The sequence below is a fragment of the Aristolochia californica genome, unplaced genomic scaffold (assembly GCF_029961685.1).
Source record: "Aristolochia californica isolate CCGP_79_NKW_82.1479 unplaced genomic scaffold, dmAriCali1.0.hap1 SCAF_12, whole genome shotgun sequence".
Lineage (NCBI taxonomy): Eukaryota > Viridiplantae > Streptophyta > Magnoliopsida > Piperales > Aristolochiaceae > Aristolochia > Aristolochia californica.
In genome coordinates this window covers 23,933,588-23,952,828 of record NW_027181793.1, presented here as the reverse complement: position 1 = coordinate 23,952,828, position 19,241 = coordinate 23,933,588, and the positions used below count along the sequence as shown (strand labels likewise).

Genomic DNA, 19,241 nt, shown 5'->3' with positions numbered 1-19,241 from the left:
AGGGCAACAAATGGTGTGGTAGTGGATTGATAAGGGAGGCCATAGAAGAGTAGAGGGCAACAAATGGTGAGGTAGTGGGTCTGATAAGGGATAAGTATAATCTCTTCAGCGTCATCGGCTAAGATTTTATTGGATTTATCCTATGTTGTAATTATCTTTTTATGTAAAATTTATTTTTTATTTTTTAAATTATATAAATACTACCCTTAATCAATTGTAAAAGGGTGATTCGGTTCATACTCTAATGCGATTCAGTGCAACATCTAGCATGAGCAATAAGCAACAATTGTCAATGAAAGAACAACCGTTAAATTGGAAAATCCAGCCAGAACAACTTAGATTTTGGTCCAATTCATCTATTTGAACTATGCATTTAAGCCAACCTAAATACAAAGGAAAAACAAAAAGAGTAGGACAGAAAGTGAAAGAGAAAAGGATTCCAGCACCAGCAATTATCTTTTTGAGATGCTTAAACGAATGAAGGGGATGAAGACACCCATTCTCGATTTTTACATGGGAAAGCGAGAGGAATCAGGAATATTGCTTTATCTTACGTTTCCTCTGAATGTGTATTCCACGTAAACCAGAATATATTTGTAATTCTCTTCTCTATAGGGTCATCTTGATGATCATTGATAGGCGAAAACTTGAAGAAGAAAAAAAAGCTGTAAAAAGCATTCATCACTCTCTATTTCTTCTTCTTCTGCCGTGAACTAAAGCAAAAGAGACCTGCAGCATCTCTTCTGCAACTTTATTTTCTCTCTTCTTTAGTACTGTTGCACGAACCTGCAGCACCTCTGCTGCTACGCCGGCTCAAGGGGGAGTACTGAAGAATGGCAACTCCGACTGGGGGTGAGGGAGAGAGAGAAACCCAGAGCAGAGCATGGGGAGGGGACTGGGAGGAGGGGGAGGTTCTAAATCTGATTTTTTCTGTAGGATAGGTTGTCTCGTGCAGAAAAGCCATGGACCCGGAGAGAGAAGGTCCAAAAAGTGACTGGCTGGAGATCTGACTTAAACAGACTTTCAGAAATGAGGTGACCCATGAAACGACGTAAAACGAAATGAATGCCAACTGCATGAAATGACGTTTCAGATTCACTCTGTCATCCAGGCAGCAAGCCAGCCTGAGCATGCCTTTACAATCCAACAGTACCCTCAGTTTTCCTTTCTTTTCCTCTTTCTCGCCCTCTTTACAGAGCTCACTCAGAAAGGTCAAACAACTCGTGGAGTATCTCCACGACGACCCATTGTTTATAGCCGTTAAAATCGTCTGTCAATCTGTGTAACAGTCCTGGGTACAGCCAAAGAGAAGAAGGGTTCTTTACCATGTATCACCTAGAAATTAAATCGGCAAAAAGTTGCAGAAAAGCATCAGAAGAACACCCATGAAGACTTTTAAAAGATTGAGAGAGATCAGGTTACAAAATTTTGTATCATTTGTGTTTATTCCACATAGACCAAGTTAAAAAATTGCTCGCCGTCTTTAGAAAAACCTCGAATGGATTACACATCTCACACAATGGGGCTTAGATAATCCTTCTCAATAGGGGAATGAACATCTTCTTTCTCAAACTTTTAAAGATTCCTTCAGATCTGATCGTCATCTTCTCTTTGTGCTGGCCGATGTGGAGAAGAAAAAAAATTCAGATACATGAGTGCTATCTCTTTTGAGAACAGATTTTGCCTTTCTGAAAATCTGAAAAAAGAAAAAGAAAAGAGTACGAACAGAACGAATTTCCCCCTTTGCTTTACTTTTGCTCTTTTCGGGAGTTGAATCTTGAAGAAAGAAATATAACTTTCTTTATTAATTTCTTTTTTTTTATCAGCTCTCAAAAACTGGAAACTGAGTTACTAACACAGCCTGGATTTGTTGCTCTCTCATTGTGTTTCTCTCTCTAGTGTGATGAAGTTAAAAATGGGGAATTTTGAACTTCTTCCTCATACTGAAAAGGAAGAAGAGTCCAAATAACATTTGATTAAATGGAAGCAAGGTGAAGGTATTACAGGGGAAGTACAAAAGTTATTACATAATGTGCACATTTCCTATCTGTAGCAAACTTCCATTAATTTCCTCTCATATGATACTGCTTTAAACAATGAAAATTTTAAGTTATGTCCCATTGGTATGAAATAGGAAAATGATAGTAACTGGAGAATTTACTTGAAAAGGTGAGTCAAATTCCATTAAGATTTAAGAAGAAACATATTTCAGGGAATATCATATATTGGTGGTGTTTTATTTTTTTTCTCTAGAGAAGGCAGAGATGATCCAATTCACATAACTTACATACTGTTCTATCTGCTTAAGTTATAAAAATTACTTTGGAACACTCAATAGTGTTTTCATATTTGTTCTTCTCTCTTTGGTTGGTCATTTGATGACCTGGTGAGTTTCTATTTATTGATAGCAATGGATTATTCTTTGTTCATATGAGTTAAAACATGTCTCCTAATTATTCCTTTTACTACTAGAGTTGGGTCAAGGATTTCTTTCAATAGCCACTCCCTTATCGCCATTTTCAACTTGCACTCGTCCGATTCATTTTGATCGACTAAAGTTGATTGTGCTATATTTTGTACATTTAAAACTGATCAATTCGTGTATGGCTACCAAATAGTAAGTTTGTCAAAGGAAGGACAGTGCTAGCGATTCCTGGCTTGAATGAACAGATATATTTGGATGTTAAACTTATGCACCATGATAGTGTTTCCAGCATAAATGAAGCTGAGAAGCATTTTTTATCAAGTACTTCGTCATGAAATCAATATCCAATATCCTTTAGAAGCTTTGACAAAGATGAACTTATAGCAGACTCCGTTACCTATTGGGATGTCCCTGAACCTGCTTCAGAGGGGCTTTGCAAGTCCTAGAATCATGACTTTTGGTGCAAGGGGTGTGGCAGGCATCTTGAATGAGAGTCTTTCCAGGAAATTATCGCCTATCTATAGTTCATATTCGAAATGTTTTCGTTCACTAATTTCTTCTAGGACTCTAAAGTGAATTTCAGATTTTGTTAGAACATGAAATTCACTAAAACCGATCCATATGAAGCAAAAAATTATAGAAAACCTATTCAAAAAGTTGAGCTTTAGTGATCTAGTGAAATTTCCAATAATGGTATTTTTTGTTACACCACTGCTATAAGTGCACAAAAGGACTGGCATTTGCATCTACACATGTAGTTACATGAACTGGGAAATGCACCTAATAACAATAAATACGTCCTTGTCTCCTGAGATAGTATAAAATATGGCTAGTTCGATTTGTGCTGGTGTGTGAAACTTGTACATGAAATATGTTAGGAATAAGCTTACATCTTACACAGGTAAACTTACTTTTATATAAAGTAGCAGTTGAAGAAGAATACATTTACAGCACACAAATCCCTGATAACGGGACAAGAAGGAGCGAGAGAAAAGAGAACGATGAATCCATTCAAGAGTTTTCTTAGCTAGAATGGAAAGTTCAGCACAAGTGAGCATACAGTATAAATGAAAGAACATTAAGAGACTGCATTTTAATAACAAATAAATTAAAAGACACAAACGTTTCATTCTTCAACTCATTCTGCAGAAAACACCAAGGCTCTGATTTCTTTCAGCAACTTAGACATGCCGATCGAAATGCTGAGAGTTTCATATGTCATTTTTTGCATATTGCTGCCTTTGTCATCAGACGCTTCTTGGCTCCCTGTAAAGAAAATGCCAATCTGTTCATGGTTGCTTGCTTCTTGAACCAAAAAGACAAAGATGATTTTAATAAAAAAAAATGTTGCCTTCGTCAGTTGGCCTGTTGCTGAATATAATAAGCAACACTGATATCAGAAAGTCATCTTAAAAAGAAAGTAATCTAAGTATCGAAGTTGGGATCCTTCTCTGAGTAAAGCAGCTGGAGAGAGAGAGAGAGGAGAGAGAGATTAAGTAATCAAAAGTTTTGATATCTTTGCGTATGAGTATCTTGTCTTACTTTAGTGTAAGGCAGTGTTTCAGTTTAATCAGACTTGAACCTTGAGAAAGTCCTGGGCGAGTGCGAGTACCCATACGCATACGCCAAGTTTTGAGTTTACACGTAATGGTTTTAAAGCATGTAACATCACTTTCAGCAGGAAAAATATTAATGTTTCAGCAGAGTTGTTGATTGCTTCTGTACCCAGTAAGATATCAGTTCATCAAGTAAATGCAGTATGTGTTACTTGTAAAAGAGAAGAGATAGAAGATGACGCCTTGGAAGCAAAATTGAAGAAATCAAGAAGAACCAAATTAAAGGATCGATGAACAGTTTATCAAATGAGCCAATGAAGACCACACCTCATCGAGCTTCTGTTTGTTATTATTGCTCTCGAGCATTAGGCCAAAATGAATATGAGGGAAGTGAGCCCACTGCAAAGGGCAAAGTCATAAGGAGTTGGTGAGAAATTCTTTACAAGTTTACAGGAAAAGTGAGAGAGGCTGTAACTAACATGGTGATGTAAAGATTGAACCACTCACATTCTTTGCAGCAGTGCTGAATGCTTCTCTATGACTTATCTCGGGGTTGTTGGCCTTGATCCTCTGAATCTCCTCTCTGCAGCACTCGGTCATGTTAGAATTCCTGCAGGACTGTTTTGATAATTTGGTTACGATAAGAAAAAGGCTGAAGGTAATTGGATTCATTACTTTATAAACTGGTTGTATGCAGATGGAACTCGCTGCCTCTTCTCTGGGGCTGTACGAGTAAATTACAGAAAAAGAAAAAAAAAAAAGAACATGAAGTCAGATTCTTAAAAAGAAAACAAAAACTAAAAAAATGTTTTTGAGAGCTAAAGCTGTTAGCATGAAATTGGCAGTAAGAGGAGAAGAAAAAGAAAAGCTTACGCCTGTTAACAGGAGTTCTTTCCTCGTTAGTAACCAACGGAGGTCTCATGGCCCTGTTGCATCTGGAAGAAGAAGCCAACTCTATCCTGTAGTCTGGAGATGTGAAGTTTGGGGCCTTGCAGATGCACCAAAGTGAAGAGGTAAGTCTTGAACAAACGTCTCTACGTTAGATAATATGAACATCAAATGCAAAGAGAATTACTGAGTATATTAGGCGCTGAGACCTTAACATAGGCTATGACATGAAAGCAGAGAAACAGAAGGGGCTGCAAGAAGTTGTACTTCATTGAAGAAAGCCATGGAAGAACAGGAAGCACCAAGATGGCCGTCAAGCAGACATCTAGAGGTTTGAGAACTGAAAGTCCAGCTGAAGAACTCGAAATGGAATTTGGAGGTGTTCAGACTGGGAATTGAGCAGGATACATGCAAGGGACCTCGAATGAAGTTGTAAATCCCAACCCAGTAATGGCTCCGAAGAAAGTAAAGGAAATCACATCCGATACATGCAAGGGACCTCAAATGAAGTTGTAAATCCCAACCCAGTAATGGCTCCGAAGAAAGTAAAAGGAAATCACATCCGCTTTTGATTCCACTGTCAAGTCTGGGTGTTGTTCCATTGAAACTAGAACAAGACCTTTACCAATATTCTCAGTGATTTCAGCCATATATTTTCTTGTGTTTGAAGAAAAAGTAACGGTGATTGGTTTCATTATTTGCAGATCTCTCTCCTTCAGTCTCTTTCTGGGACGTGTTCCCGCAGCAGAAGACAATGACTGATAAGAGAGGAACGCATGAACAAGGCTTCCGAGCTCGTCAATCAAATCAAAAAAGAAATAAAAAAAGGGGCGATCAACCCTAGAAAACGCTATCTTGGGCAGGGCAGAGGACACGGCCTGAACCTTTACATAGCTCTGGATGAAAATTCCCCTCTTAAACAGTAAAAAATAGGTTTCGTCGTGGCGGCTATTAGAGCTTCGCGGCCTTCGAAAAACTCCCCATCTTTTTCCGGCCGGAAGTTTCGCTTTTCTACTCACTCCTCAAAAGCAGTAAACAGCGGCGAGCCTAGATTTCTGAAAGCTAATGGTAGATCGGTGGATACATGAGAGATTCGTCTCTTTCGTAAAAAATAAAAACCCAGAAAACCCTAGCTCACCTGAATCTCTTGCCACGAAAGTGACTGCAATGCGGCTGCCATGTTAACGGACCACAGGTTAGTGCAGTGGCCGCATCGGACGGTCACAATGTCGAATAAGCTGCTGCATGGAACGCTCACCTGCAAAAGCAAACCAGAAATCATATCAGAGAGAAGCGCAATAAAAGAGGGAGCAGAAAAGGGCTTTGTTTTTCTTTTCTTTAATGTTAGCACGATCGTCGTTGTTCTGCAGAAACTCGCTTCAACGAGAACACAGCAAAGAGTGAAAGAACTACTTCCATGCGGAAACAAACAAACATAGAAACACCATTTTTGTTCCGCCATGGAGTTTGCAAAATTTCAGCCAAAGTTTGCTGAATTTTTGACACTCGACAGACAAAATACAATAATTATTTAGAAATAATTTCTTGCTGTTTGTGCAAATCTGTTTCTTCCTTACTTAAGACTAGATACCTTTTCCCTGAAACTAGCTTTTACAAGTTGAAACTTGGAAGCGAGAAGATGATGCTAAAGAAATACTTTGCAAACATCAAGCATTTTTCCTCCATTCTCGAATGCAGAATGGTTTTGATGTACGGGACATTAGATACTCCTAATATTTACAGCAAAAAATATCAAAATCCCGATATTCATGCGATCATGCACGGTAAAAGGATTCCTTCTTCTGAGATCTAAGATGGGGAAAAAAACAAAAAAAGATCTCAGCTCTCTTCTCTCTTCGGCCTGCACCACAAGGCATTTTTAGATGAAATCTTCTCCTTCGCCGGAAAAGGAAGACTCATGACTAGTAGAGAACAGCAGAGCTGACGGAACCACCGCCTTCAATTTCTCTTGACTTGGATTCTTAACGTCGACAGAAAACGTAATTAGCAGGGAGCCCTCCTTTTCTGGTGATGAACCAGGATCTTTCTGAAAGTAATAAGCGACCAAAAACAAAACAAAACCTCGACAGAGGAAAAAACATGGAAGAAAAGTCTAAGGAAGACAGACCCAGGTCGAGCTAGCTATCTCATGGTAAGAAAGAGAAAACTGGTGTTTCACCATTCTAAACCCAGAAATTAAGATTTGGGTGGACGGAAAGAATCAAAACGCAAGAATTCATGTAACGGGGAGCTCAATAAGTTGGTATACCGCCAGGACGATGCTGCAGAAGTTGCAGGGAATGTAACAGACTTGCTCCGAAGCTACATCAACGGAACCCGACATGGCACTGGCTTATAAACTCAATTGATCAACAGAAGGTTTTCTCCTAGCAAGAAAGAGAGACGAAGGAAAGGAAAATAAGAGAGGAAGAAAAGGTTAGAGCTTGATAGCGCCTGTTGATGGCCTCCCGTCCTCTATAAGCTATCTTTCTACCGAGTGTAAAAGAAGGATAAATGTAAAGAGAGAGAGAGAGAGAGAGAGAGAGAGAGAGAGAGTAAGAAGGGGAAGTTTGGAGAAAAGCAGAAAAAGAGGAAAAACAAAGTGATGGGATCCAAAGCGGGAAATCCAAAATCCGACCAGGCGAGGAAAAATTATATTATGGTTTTTTGCCAACGTACGGAGGCTGCTCTCAGCCCTTATGAGGAGCAGCCATGGCAGTTCTGTTCGAGTTAGCCGCAGAATTAATGGTTTTTTTTTTATCCAATCTTATTTCTTAATTTTATTCTCAATTCACAAACAAATTCTCTGAAGAACACGGGGAAACCAAATTGATCGGGAAAGCTAATCTGTTTTTAATTGTATTAGGGTTGTCTGTGCCTGCTTGTAAAAAAACCATTGGAAAAAAAGTGAAAGCAGATCAAAACTTCTTTCTTGTCCGAAAGTTTTCAACCTAAAACTTCTCGTCCCACAAGATTTACCAAGAGGATATTAGGTTTCACATGCAAGAAAATCTTTTTAACTGGAAATAAAAATGTCTTTCTCATAATTTTCTTTTCCAATGACGACGCAAACAGTCTCTGAGGATTAGTTACTATTTGGAATACGTAAACTCTATGCTTCATCCTCTTTATTTAGAATGATATTCTCTTGACCCCCAAAAGGCAACCCATTGAAAAGAGAAGGGAACAATACTTGCAAGTGCATCTCTAAAGGTTTGTCCTTTAATTTGATGCACCTCCATCTGTGCCTCATGTGATGATTATGGTGAATGTCTATTTGCATTCCAGCCAACACTAGTGTCAACTTGACCAATGTATGGACCACATGTTCACACCCTTATGAACTATTAATATGTGGGCCATTGTTTGAGCATCTTCTTGACTCTTAAGTGGACCAAAAAGACTACAATTTTACCCCATTTAGCCCCTTGCTCCATGATGACAAGCATTGTGATCCTTAAAATCCTAATTTAGGCACCCTTACAAGAACCTAGCTAATAGTTAAGTACAAAGAGGATGCTTATGTACCTTTTGCACTGAGTGCTAAAATAATTAGTCTCATGTTAGTTTCTAAGAAAGAGTTCTTAGCACTATAAATATTTTCTACTAATGCTATCCAAAACTAATAATTCAAGTGTTTTTTTTAAGATCAAAAGGTTTGATTCACAAGGGCATGAATAGTGATCTAAAAATCGAGTTTGATTTTGCCTATTAGGGCAAAAATATAAAGTATTTTTAGATGGAAAACAACTATTAGCCCTTAAAAATTAGAATTAGTTGCAGGTTCCCCATCCTTGAATTTCATGATCACTCCTCACTACCCTCCCCCTCTTGTGAAAAAAAAATCTATGATCACCTTAACTTTTGAAAATTTATAGCACAAAAAAAGAGGCGAGATAATTATGTCTCCACAATAGAATTCAAAAGCATGTGTTCCCAAGCTGTAGGTATGATAAACATTTATCAAGAGCATTAGGTTCCCACATCTCTAGGTTAATGTCTATTTCCTGTCGAAATTACCTCATTTGTCAGCCATGTGATGCTTACAGGTTCCATTGATGACCAAATTGTGAAGTGGTTTCCTTTGAGAGTGACCTCACTTAAGCAGCTTTAAGTTCATTTGTTGAAACCCCACAACACCCCCCTCCCCCTCTTTTGTCAAATAAGGGATCCAGATTTGGAAAGTTACTAACTAAAGGATAAAATTTTGTTACATTTATATGAATGGAGAAAATTAGAGCTTATTTAAGGAAGTTAAAATGGATTATTAAGTATACAATGGCATGATAAGCTTATTTCTCTAAACAATGTACTTTGGGGTTTAAGAGTAATATTCATGAAAATTAAACAATATTCTTACTTGGGGAAGAAGTCATTTGGATCAAACTCTCTCTTTTATTTTTTTATTTGAAGTCTTGGAACTGTTTAACAAAACCTTGACGCCCTATTAGTTCCCTTTTCAGGAAAAACAAGAAAAGTCTTTCCAGGTAGAAATGCGTTTCCTGGATTTATCAATGCCTTTCCAAGAAAAGCAAGAAAAGCTTTTTATGGTAGAAATGTGTTACCTGGATTCATTAGTGCCCCACTTTTCTAGGAAATGCATATCTTCCAGAAAATTGAATGATTTTCTAGGTAAGGATTTTCGGCCACGAGATGCTAGAAAACTACCACTTGGAAAAACATTGGGCCGACTTTGGTTGACCTAATTTCTCCTATAGTGATGTTGTCTTCCTCTCTTGGACATGCTCTTTACCCTCGAAGCTCTCTTCTCATCTCCTGTTCCACCCTCGTTATCGTCTCTAGCACTAGTGGCATCCTCGTTGGGAAAGCATCACAGTCTGTCTCATGTGTCCTCGGAGGGGTGGTCTCTCCCCTTGCACCTAACATCTCCTTTGAGTCCATTGCTAGAGAATGGAATTCGTTATGTGGGTTGGTGTTCGGTGGGGTTTTCCTCATTTGTTGGGACTCCAATTTTTTATGAAGGCAGATCTATGATGGCTCTATGCCTTTGACGAGCTTTGGTGTCGGAGATGATCAGGTTTGAGCGGTGGAGAACACTTCGGGGATTCTTAGGTGTGTGTGTGTATGTTGGGGGTTGGGGTTGCGACAGGTTGACCCCATGGTGCTAAAGTCTATCACGAGTGGGAAGCAGTTTTCTTGCAAAATTTTGGTGAATAACAATTGGGTTGCTTGCTGGGGAAGTGGCCACATTACGACATAGATGCAAGTGGACTATGCTAACTCTATGTCCACTCTTGTTGTTGATGATTCTCATGTTTGCAGTGTTGATGCTTTTTGGTCTTTAATTTTTAAAGGTAATAATAGTTCTAAGCAGCTGAATTTAACTTCAGGCGAGCCCTTTGAGTTTACTAGTTTAGCATTAGAGGCAAATCGGAATTGTGCTACTCGAAGAAACGGTACTATAGTTTGCTGGGGAAGAGGGGGAAGCAGCTACTATTAGGAGAACAACTTGTTAAGATGAAACAATAAAGCATGTTGCGGTTTCCTTTCACTCTCTTTTGAACTGCTACCATAAGGAATGCCCAAAAAAAAAAAAAGTCGGAAGGTGAGCAAGGAATTTGATTATCTTTTGCTATTGTCATCCCCAATATGAATTTAACTTTTTATTTGGTTAGGAGATGTCTAATAATTCTTCTGTTATCTATCAGTGAGGCTTTCATAGGATAAGTGAAAGGGTTGTTAATAGATTTTAATGGAAGTCTGAATTGCTATTTTGGTTTGAGGATCAGGCTGGTGTTTAGGAAGTTGTTCACTGATCCTTTTAGAAATTTGCATGTTTGACATGAAGGAACTAAGGGTCAGTAACTTGATCTTATTAGATTTCATTGAAATTAAAACATCTTGGGAGGTAAATCAAAATTTTTTTTAGGTAAAATGGGTAAATTTTTGGATATCTTCTTTTATGGCCATTTACATGCATGAGTAGATTCATTAGGTTAGGTATACAAAGCTGAAATGTATCTTGGAAAGAGATGACTGAACTCATGAAAAGTGAGGAAGAAGCGTCATTCCTCACCACTTAATGAACTACGATAAGGAGAAACACCCATAATGACTTAGTGAACCCTTAAATGAACCAACATTGACATAAAAACAACTTACTATCCTAACCCAACCCTAAATTTACAATAACACTATTCTCTTATTGGCTTCCAATAAATGTTTGATATGAGTATGATTGGATTACATGGGCAGAAATGATGTTTTGAGTTATTAGTTTATATGAGTAGGATAATTTTTATTTTTTTTATTTTAGAAGAGTATGGAACAAAATTGTTTTGGGTTAATGCCTACTAAGTCAAACTGGTCTTTGAGAGAGTCATTTTTCTTATTTTTTTGTATGTGTCTTTCCCTATTTTTATTTGTAAATAGTTTTCTTAGACTCTATTTTTTTTCAATGATTCAGTTTGAGTTTAACAAGACCAATTTTTTTTTAGATAAAAATATTAAATTTTGTATTTGAAATTTATTTTACTGAAAATTTAACAAATAGGTATGGTAATGTACGAGATTAATTATTAATTTATATTTATGTCCCTAGAAAAGACACTAATAAGTCTATTTAATTTTCCTTGGAAAAATTTAAAATTTTCCATGTAATTTCCTAGTAAGGCACTAGCTAGTTGCACTAACAGGGGCCTTAATTAAGTTATTATTCATTTAGGAATTTGTTGGTGAAAAGGGAATTGGTTTTTCTTTTATTAATATGACTAATTTTCAAGTTATGTACAACTGGTGCAATGCTTCCGACTTTGACACGGTTCCTCTATTTTCCCATCGCTCAATTAATTTAAAATCTTTTCATTTTTTTAGTTTGAGGGCCAAGCATGAGCTTAGCTCATGTATTATGCACTAGGAGGCCATGGTCTCCTACAACTTTTGAAAATGTTCGCAAATAAGAAAGGCCTTTCTCGAAATAATGCAACGATCTATTGGTTATAAGTTGTTTGACATTCATCTATCCTATAAACCCTGCCCTAAGTTAGTCTTGGATCCCCATCATTTTCATTCTAGGACAAACAAATGTTGATGTGTAGGACCCCGATGGGATCAAAGCCACTTTGCCATCCGTTCACTCTCAACAAAGGCCTTCGATGAAGGAGAAGCTTTCACTCGTTGCAAGGAAGACCTTTTTGAGTTCTTCTTTTCTTCTTTTTAATGGTACACTAGACTCTTACAAGCTGCAACTGTTTTAGACCCTTTTTTTTTTGTTTCTGATGAGCACTGGAGTTGCTTTAAATGAACCTGTTTGTGCTAATTAAAATCTGACTTCATGTGAATTGCATAGCTTCGTGTGTCAGGACGCACAGTAGGCATATTCATTTCCAATATCTAATATCAAATAAAAAGGATATATAGTTTCAGTATATGTACTTGTCATGCTTTGATCTCCTAGGTGAATGTAATTACCTAAAATGTAATTTATGCTATTATCTTATGTGTTACAGTCACTTCTCCAAAGCATGATAATTAGAAATGGTCTCTTCTTTAAGCCTAGCTGATGAATAAAATGGCTTTAATTCAATTCGTTCTTGCCAAGACAAATCAAAAAGTGGAAAGAGTTCAAACGTACACAAGGCTTAGAGAAAAACTGCATGAGTTGAGATAAGAAGAAGCGTTTGACTGGAAGCAGGAAAAAAACAAGAAGAAGAGCAAAACAGTATCGGATCTCTTGTTTGTCCTCTTTGGCCGACGGGATAGAAGGGATAAAAGCTGCTTCATCAAGTTCCATCCCTTGTCCACTTCCCGTAATAAATATGTATAAAAGTTCTCTCCCCCGTGAGAATTAAAAAAATCGGAACGAGTGCTGGTAAGCCCCCCAAGATATCTCCAGAAAATCATGTTTGTCCTTGACACTGTTCTTTATTCATTGGCGCCAATCCTTCTGAGCACATGCAAGAAGATTGGTTCAGTTCTTTCCTGATCCTTTTTTATTCCTGAAGGGTTGGTTTCCCGGAGGACCCAAGCCCTCTTTATGCATGTTATGTGTAAGAATACCTGCAGAAAGCATTTGGGCACCCACAAGGAAGGACTAAGTTTTGAAGTTACAATAGTAGTAGTAGTAAAAAAGAATGAAATCCCTTTATGTTGGTTGTTGATCTTTGTATTGAACTATGATGTAAATGTGGGTCCTTGGTCCCACTTAATCGGTTAACCTTTTCGGGTCGCATTGGCTAGCTGTCTTACATATGAGACTATTTCTTGTGAAGGATATCCCGCCATAACAGAAATCCGAAGACTAGGCTTCCATTACCAGAATCAGAGACAAAAGACCACTTAGCCAAAAGGCAGAAAAACCCAATTACCGATGTAAATTTTATGTATAAATTCAATGTAAATTCTCACTATCAATTCGTCGTGATTACAAATATTTGAATCAAATCTTACATGGTATCAGAAGTCCTTTGTGTTGGTAGTTGATCTTTGTATTGAACTATGAGACTATTTCCTTGGGATGACCTATCTCAAACGATGGGGTGTGTAGACTATGAAGCCATGCTTTGTTGAATTACTTAAGAACTTGACACCTGACCTGCCTTCATTGACTATTTATATTTGGGTTCATGGATATTGTTCATGAACCATGTTTCCTATGAATTCTCTCCATCTCTTGTGATCTTAGTGATATGCTATATTTATGACAGTAAATTTATACTTTAGATTTGCTACCTTTTTAAGGGCAATGAATAACTAAAAGAAAATTACATGGGAGGAGAATTATTGAGATACAGAACTGTTGATTTGTTGACATCTGTTTTTCTACCTAGGGTCTCAATTGTTATGTTTAGCCTTCACTATACAAGGCATGCTTTGTTGTCACCTTTTTATCTGAAGGAAACAATGCCATGTGCTAGTACTGCTCTAAACTAGCAAAAACTTGTCTCAAAGGGAGTAGCACTGGGTCCAACCCCTTTGAGATTTTTTTTTTTTTTTTATGCTTCTCAGCATGCTGAGATGGTAACAAGGATCAACCAGTTCTCGTGTGAACATACAGCCCCTGTTTGGAACTGCTATAAGGTAAAACCTACACAAAAGCTTAGATAACTGCAGCATGATGAATCCAAAATCATTTTCCTGTTATATGTTTACATGTTTGATTAGGTAATAATCTCAAGCATGATCTCGAAGGCTTGTTTAGGCTTGAGATTCAGTCCCAAGTGCTCAGCTTCAGTTTATAAAGTCTTCTTTAAGAGAGTATACCATGGAAGAAAGTTGCCTGGATAGGTAGATCTGTTCTGTCTTCTTTCTTTGATCTTTGACCATTGCTGAAGCTATTATTATAAAGCTTATGTTGAACAAGAAAGATCCCATTTCCATTTTACAGAACTTTTAACTTCCATTTGATGGTTCTGAATCAACTTCTTCTTGGGTCTTTCGTGAATAGAGGGGGAAAAAGGGGAAGAACCGGGGAAGAAGCCAATCCAGAAAGTAAAGGAGAAAATTTGGATATCCGTATATATCCTTCCCATTCCAATCTCGGATAAAGTAGAGATAAGCCCCCGTACAAGGCGCAAGTTAAACGGAAACAATAGCAAGACGATTTCTCGATTTAACTCATGTGGTGAGTAGCTTTTTCGATCCGAGAGAATTCTCTCTGTGAACTTTCTTTTCATTTTTTCCTCCAATTTAGTGCATTTATCTTCTGCACCCCCTTTAATCTCTCTTCGGGTCTCGTGTCTCCAGGCCACTAAAAAAATGGCAGAAAAGAGCAGGGAAGCCTCGCACTCAGTGACCGCGGGATGATCAATACGCTCGTTTGGCTTTAAGTCTAGCGCCCCCCACCATTAAAGAAGAGTTTTATTTTTCTGATTTACATGCTCAGGAAGAAGAGGACGACCGATCGACTAAAAAATACAGGTAGCCGTGAACGTATCATTAAATGTCCTGGCTTTTAATATCTTCCCGGCGGTGGGACTCACCGTGTCTCCCAAGTTCCATGGCCACAAAGCTTTGGCGCATTGTGATCACATCACATTCTCTCGTCTTTCAGGGAATGATTGCCGGTGTTCGACGCTAGTCATTTCATTTTGAGCCCTTCGTTCTCTTTGGTTTTTAGGTGGTGGAGAATATTTTCTTTTTCACTTTTGGGACTCGTTTGAGGGGCAGTGTCCTCTCTGAGCCTGACATATGCATGGAGGACATTGAAAGGTGACAAGAATTCAGTGTATGGGAGAAACAAAGGGGCTTGATCTCCTACTCTTTTTGAGAAGAACAACTCCATAATTCCAAATTAAGATAGACGTCCATTTTGCTTTTTCCTTTGTTCTAGGCTGTGTTTATGTCGAATGAGGACACAGCTAGAAAAAAAGTAAAAATGGAAGTTTTTTAGTATCATGTTGGTCTAAGATCAAACTACGTCAAATTTAAGTGATAAGGCTTCTTGTTTTTGTGAAAATTTGAGGAACTCCGGAAATTCAAACACAGCATCGACCAAACTGGTTTGGATTCCGAAGTGTTTGTTCCAAGAGCAAATCTCTTTTACGGGTCTGGTTCGTGATGAATAAAGATGAGCCTCTTTAAATGTTCGGTGGCGATAAGAGAGAGAAAAAGACACAATTATGCCATTTTTGTACATCCAACGGACACTTCTTACCTCGACGGATGCAAAACCCAGAACCAGAAATCAAAATCAAACTACGAAGACAATAAATTAGATCTGGCCATCTTCTTGCCAGGCCGAAACGTATTTACTTCCGAATTCAGTACAGAACCGAATTAAAAGATCAAGGGCTCTTATATCGCTTTCGGTTCCAGCTTTCTGTCCTGTACCTTACATGGCGATTTACTTGTGGACACTACAGTAGTTTTTCTTCTTTACAGGGCAAAGGGTAGTAAACCCTAACTGTGCTCGTGCTTTTGATTCGTTTTTCGAATCTGATAAGTTGCCAATTTGCCATGCTTGTTCTCTGACCGATTGAGCATGACGTGAAAATCATCGATCAAATCTGCTTCATGAAATCGATTTCTCTTCAGATTGTAGAATAATATAGGAGAGTAATTGATTCCTTCAGAATAGTTTGAGATTTGTGTTTGATTCCAGATTGAATATTTGTAGGACAAGACAACTCACGATGCCATGTAGCTGTTTGGAAGTAAAAGTGTGCAGGTAGAACTTCTCGATCTGAAAGACCATGAGTCAGGTGCCTTGAGATGATGCTTGATTCTGAAATTCCTATTCATGATGTGTAAAGGAATAGCTAGAAAATGATCTACGAAGGGTGGAAGGAGACAAGCTTCTGAAGGAAACAAGAAGGACGTCGCCCGTAAGCTTCTGAAAGGATCAGACTAGTCCAGAAAGAAACGTACGTGGTTCTCGTCAGCCTCTTTATCTCTCCAGAAGAAACAAAAGGAGGGTTTCGTTCTGTCAATTTCCTCCCTCAACAGGAAGATGAACCATTGTCACTGAGCAAAGCTTGGAAAGAAACACAGGAACTGCAAAAGCTGATGAAGAAACTGGGAAACAGATACGGAAGGGGAGACGAAGGGCCTATGGGTAAAGATAAAAAGCCCGATGAAAAGCTCATTAATGGTTTGCCTACTTGATTTTCTTTTGGCCTCCTTATTTTCAGGTAATGGGCCATTAAAATATTTGGCCCAAAAATGTCGGGTTTGAGTTGGGTCGGCTGAGCTATCCCTGACTGGATTGACCCAATTAGATGAGATCTAGATGCACTAAGGGATGGTTAGTGCACATGACTCAGGACATGATCTTCATACACATTACGTAGTTCATGTCCTAAGGTCGTTATGGAATACCAAAATTCATGTCATGTACATGAACATCCATAACTCGGGAGTTCATGTCCCAAGAGTAAACGGCGGAAAGTGTTTTCCGCCCGATTTTGAGAATTATCTACATGACTCACGCACGGGGTTGTCTCTCAGGGCTCTTTCTCCCGCACACCCTCTCTGTCATTTCATTCCCGCAGCCCTCTCTCGTCTCCACCGTCCCTCTCAGGTCTCCCTCTCTACGACGTCCATCTCGCTGCGAACGTCCTTTCGGTGTCCTTCTCTCCATCTCGGACTCGCTCTCCCTCTGAACCTCCTGCTCAATTTTGACATTTGGGCTTCGATTTTTTTAATTTCTACTTCGATTCGTCATCAATTTCCCCATTCGGCTTTGATTTCAGCCATCAGCTTCGGTTTAACAACCATCCTCTCTCTCCTCTCCCTCTCGACCTCCGTCGCAGAGCACGGGAGGTCGAGCATTTGTTGCAGAGCTTCTCGGCCTCCCTCTCTTCTACCTCTCAGCGTATCGTCGGATCGCCACCACCGTCGCTGTTGCCTACTAGCCCATCCCCATTGCCGTCGCCGTTGCCTGCTGGCTCGCCGTTGAGGAAGACGACGATGGTTTAATTTTTCCTAAGTTAGGAAAAATTAAATTATCTTCATAAAAATCATTAATTTATAATTTTTATTTATAAAATAATTATTTTTATCTATAAAATAATTATTTTTATTCATAAGATAATTATTTTTATTTATTTAATATATATATTTTACAATTACTATATTAAAATAGTGATTTAATAGTCATAATTTAAATATAGTTAAAATAAATATTTGATAAATTATTTTGGCATAATTATCCGATTGCTATAGTTAATTAAACCAATGTTTTAAATTTTGTGATAATATATTATTAATTAATAATACATAAAATATATTATGTACAAATATATAGTGTGTTAAAGTTATGATTAGATCAATTTTTTCTCTTAAATTATTCATTTTTAAGTTAAAGTATATCATATGTTATTAATAAATTAATAACTCAATGTATTACTTTCGTTTTTGTTATTTATTTATTATTTGTAATTAATCATGTACATATTTCATTGGCTCATGTAATTACCATATTAATGCACAATAAAATATCTAATTTAATTAATAATATATTAATATATTTAATTATACATTAAATAACTTATTCGTGTAGTAATAATGGTTGTTTTACCTAATTTGGTGTTTAAGTATTATGTTGTAATTAAGTGTACTGTAAAGGTTTAGAGATTCTCTTGTTTTTTATATTTTTCTCATGTTAGGCCATTAACACTGGAAATTGTTTTCCAGTGCATATGAGGTCGTCAACACTAACACCAAGTGCGAAGATGATCTTCATGTACATGACTGACATGATCTTCATGTTGGACATAAACTTGAACTTGAAAAATCTATTTGGGGAACTAACCCCCCTAAAATTGATTTGACTTGCTCATCGCTATTTTGGAGCTATTTAAGCAATATTTGTACTAGACTCGAGCAAGTCTCAAGTCATAATTGAATAAGGTTTGGGTAAAAATATGGAATTCAGGGTTTAGGGTTTAAACCTTTTGATACCAAAAATCTTGTTTCATGTCAGGCGTTAAGACAGTCAAAAAATAGGACATTACATGTTACTTACTTAGGTGGATGCAATTTTTTATTTAACCATTATTTTAAAATTAAATAACTTAAAACATTATTTATTTGTATTTTCTTTTTTTATCTTATATTATATTTATTTATTATTTTATAAATAATAAAATAGAAGTAAGGATATTATTATAAATACAAGTAAAACACTCTTATAAAATAGATAAAAATGAAAAATCATGTGCAATCAAGGTTTAACTACTCCCCAATTTTACGAAGGCTTACCAATCATAACTTGATCGAGTATAATTGTACATAACTACATATCGTTAGGTTGACCCAGTCTTACGTGAGTCATGGTAGACTTTACCGGACGCTTGATGAATTGAGACATGCCATTCTTTACTTAATATTTTTTTCCCTGAACATTGTACAATTATTTATGGTATATCAATATCTAATATTATAGGTATATTTAGAAATAATAATAAAAAATATCTTTAAAAATTATAAAATCAGAAAAGGATAAAAATTACATTATCATATCACGTAAGAACAATGTCAGTCAAATATATAGAATGATATTCTTAAAATAATACTTAAAATAAAAAAAATTAGAATGATGTTTCATGTAAAAAAATATAAATTCACTTAAATAAAAATTATTAAATTAATTTTATATATAATCGGGTAATCGATTAATTGGATACAAAACTAACCCATCTATATATTTGATTGAGTCAAAGTCAATTGCTTCAACCGTTAGAACCAATAGACCTAATTTGATCCGTTCGGTCATGGTTCCAATTCTTTAGACAATACTGATACTGACCATGTCTTTAGAACGAATCTGGAACAATCAAACTGCCTAGTGAGCAGCACAAGAGACCGGTCCCACAAGGAAAGCGATGAACGTGGCTCAGGGCGACAAAAAACAATCTTGACTCGATCAAAAGAATCTCATACGCGCTACGAGGGTACTTTCGTAGTTTTTA

The 19,241-nt window shown here is 37.3% G+C and overlaps 1 protein-coding gene across 1 annotated transcript; it reads right to left on the bottom strand.

Moving 5' to 3' along the window:
* Positions 1–3,297: 3,297 nt before the first annotated feature.
* Positions 3,298–7,390, bottom strand: LOC137946145 (axial regulator YABBY 5-like). The gene is made up of 7 exons (XM_068792345.1): positions 7,139–7,390; positions 6,008–6,127; positions 4,855–4,969; positions 4,657–4,705; positions 4,489–4,564; positions 4,309–4,380; positions 3,298–3,691 (listed from the first exon to the last, which is right to left on the bottom strand). The coding sequence occupies exons 1-7, from the start codon at positions 7,211–7,213 to the stop codon at positions 3,644–3,646; spliced, it is 555 nt and encodes a 184-aa protein (XP_068648446.1). The 5' UTR covers positions 7,214–7,390; the 3' UTR covers positions 3,298–3,643.
* Between the last annotated feature and the right edge of the window lie 11,851 nt (positions 7,391–19,241).

Coding starts and splice junctions, on each gene's coding strand:
- LOC137946145 (XM_068792345.1), bottom strand. CDS start 7,213: ATGTCGGGTTCCGTTGATGTAGCTTCGGAGCAAGTCTGTTACATTCCC. Junction 4,970..6,007: donor TTTCGTGGCAAGAGATTCAG/GTGAGCTAGGGT, acceptor TGCATCTGCAAG/GCCCCAAACTTCACATCTCC. Junction 3,692..4,308: donor ACAAACAGAAGCTCGATGAG/GTGTGGTCTTCA, acceptor TTTTCTTTACAG/GGAGCCAAGAAGCGTCTGAT.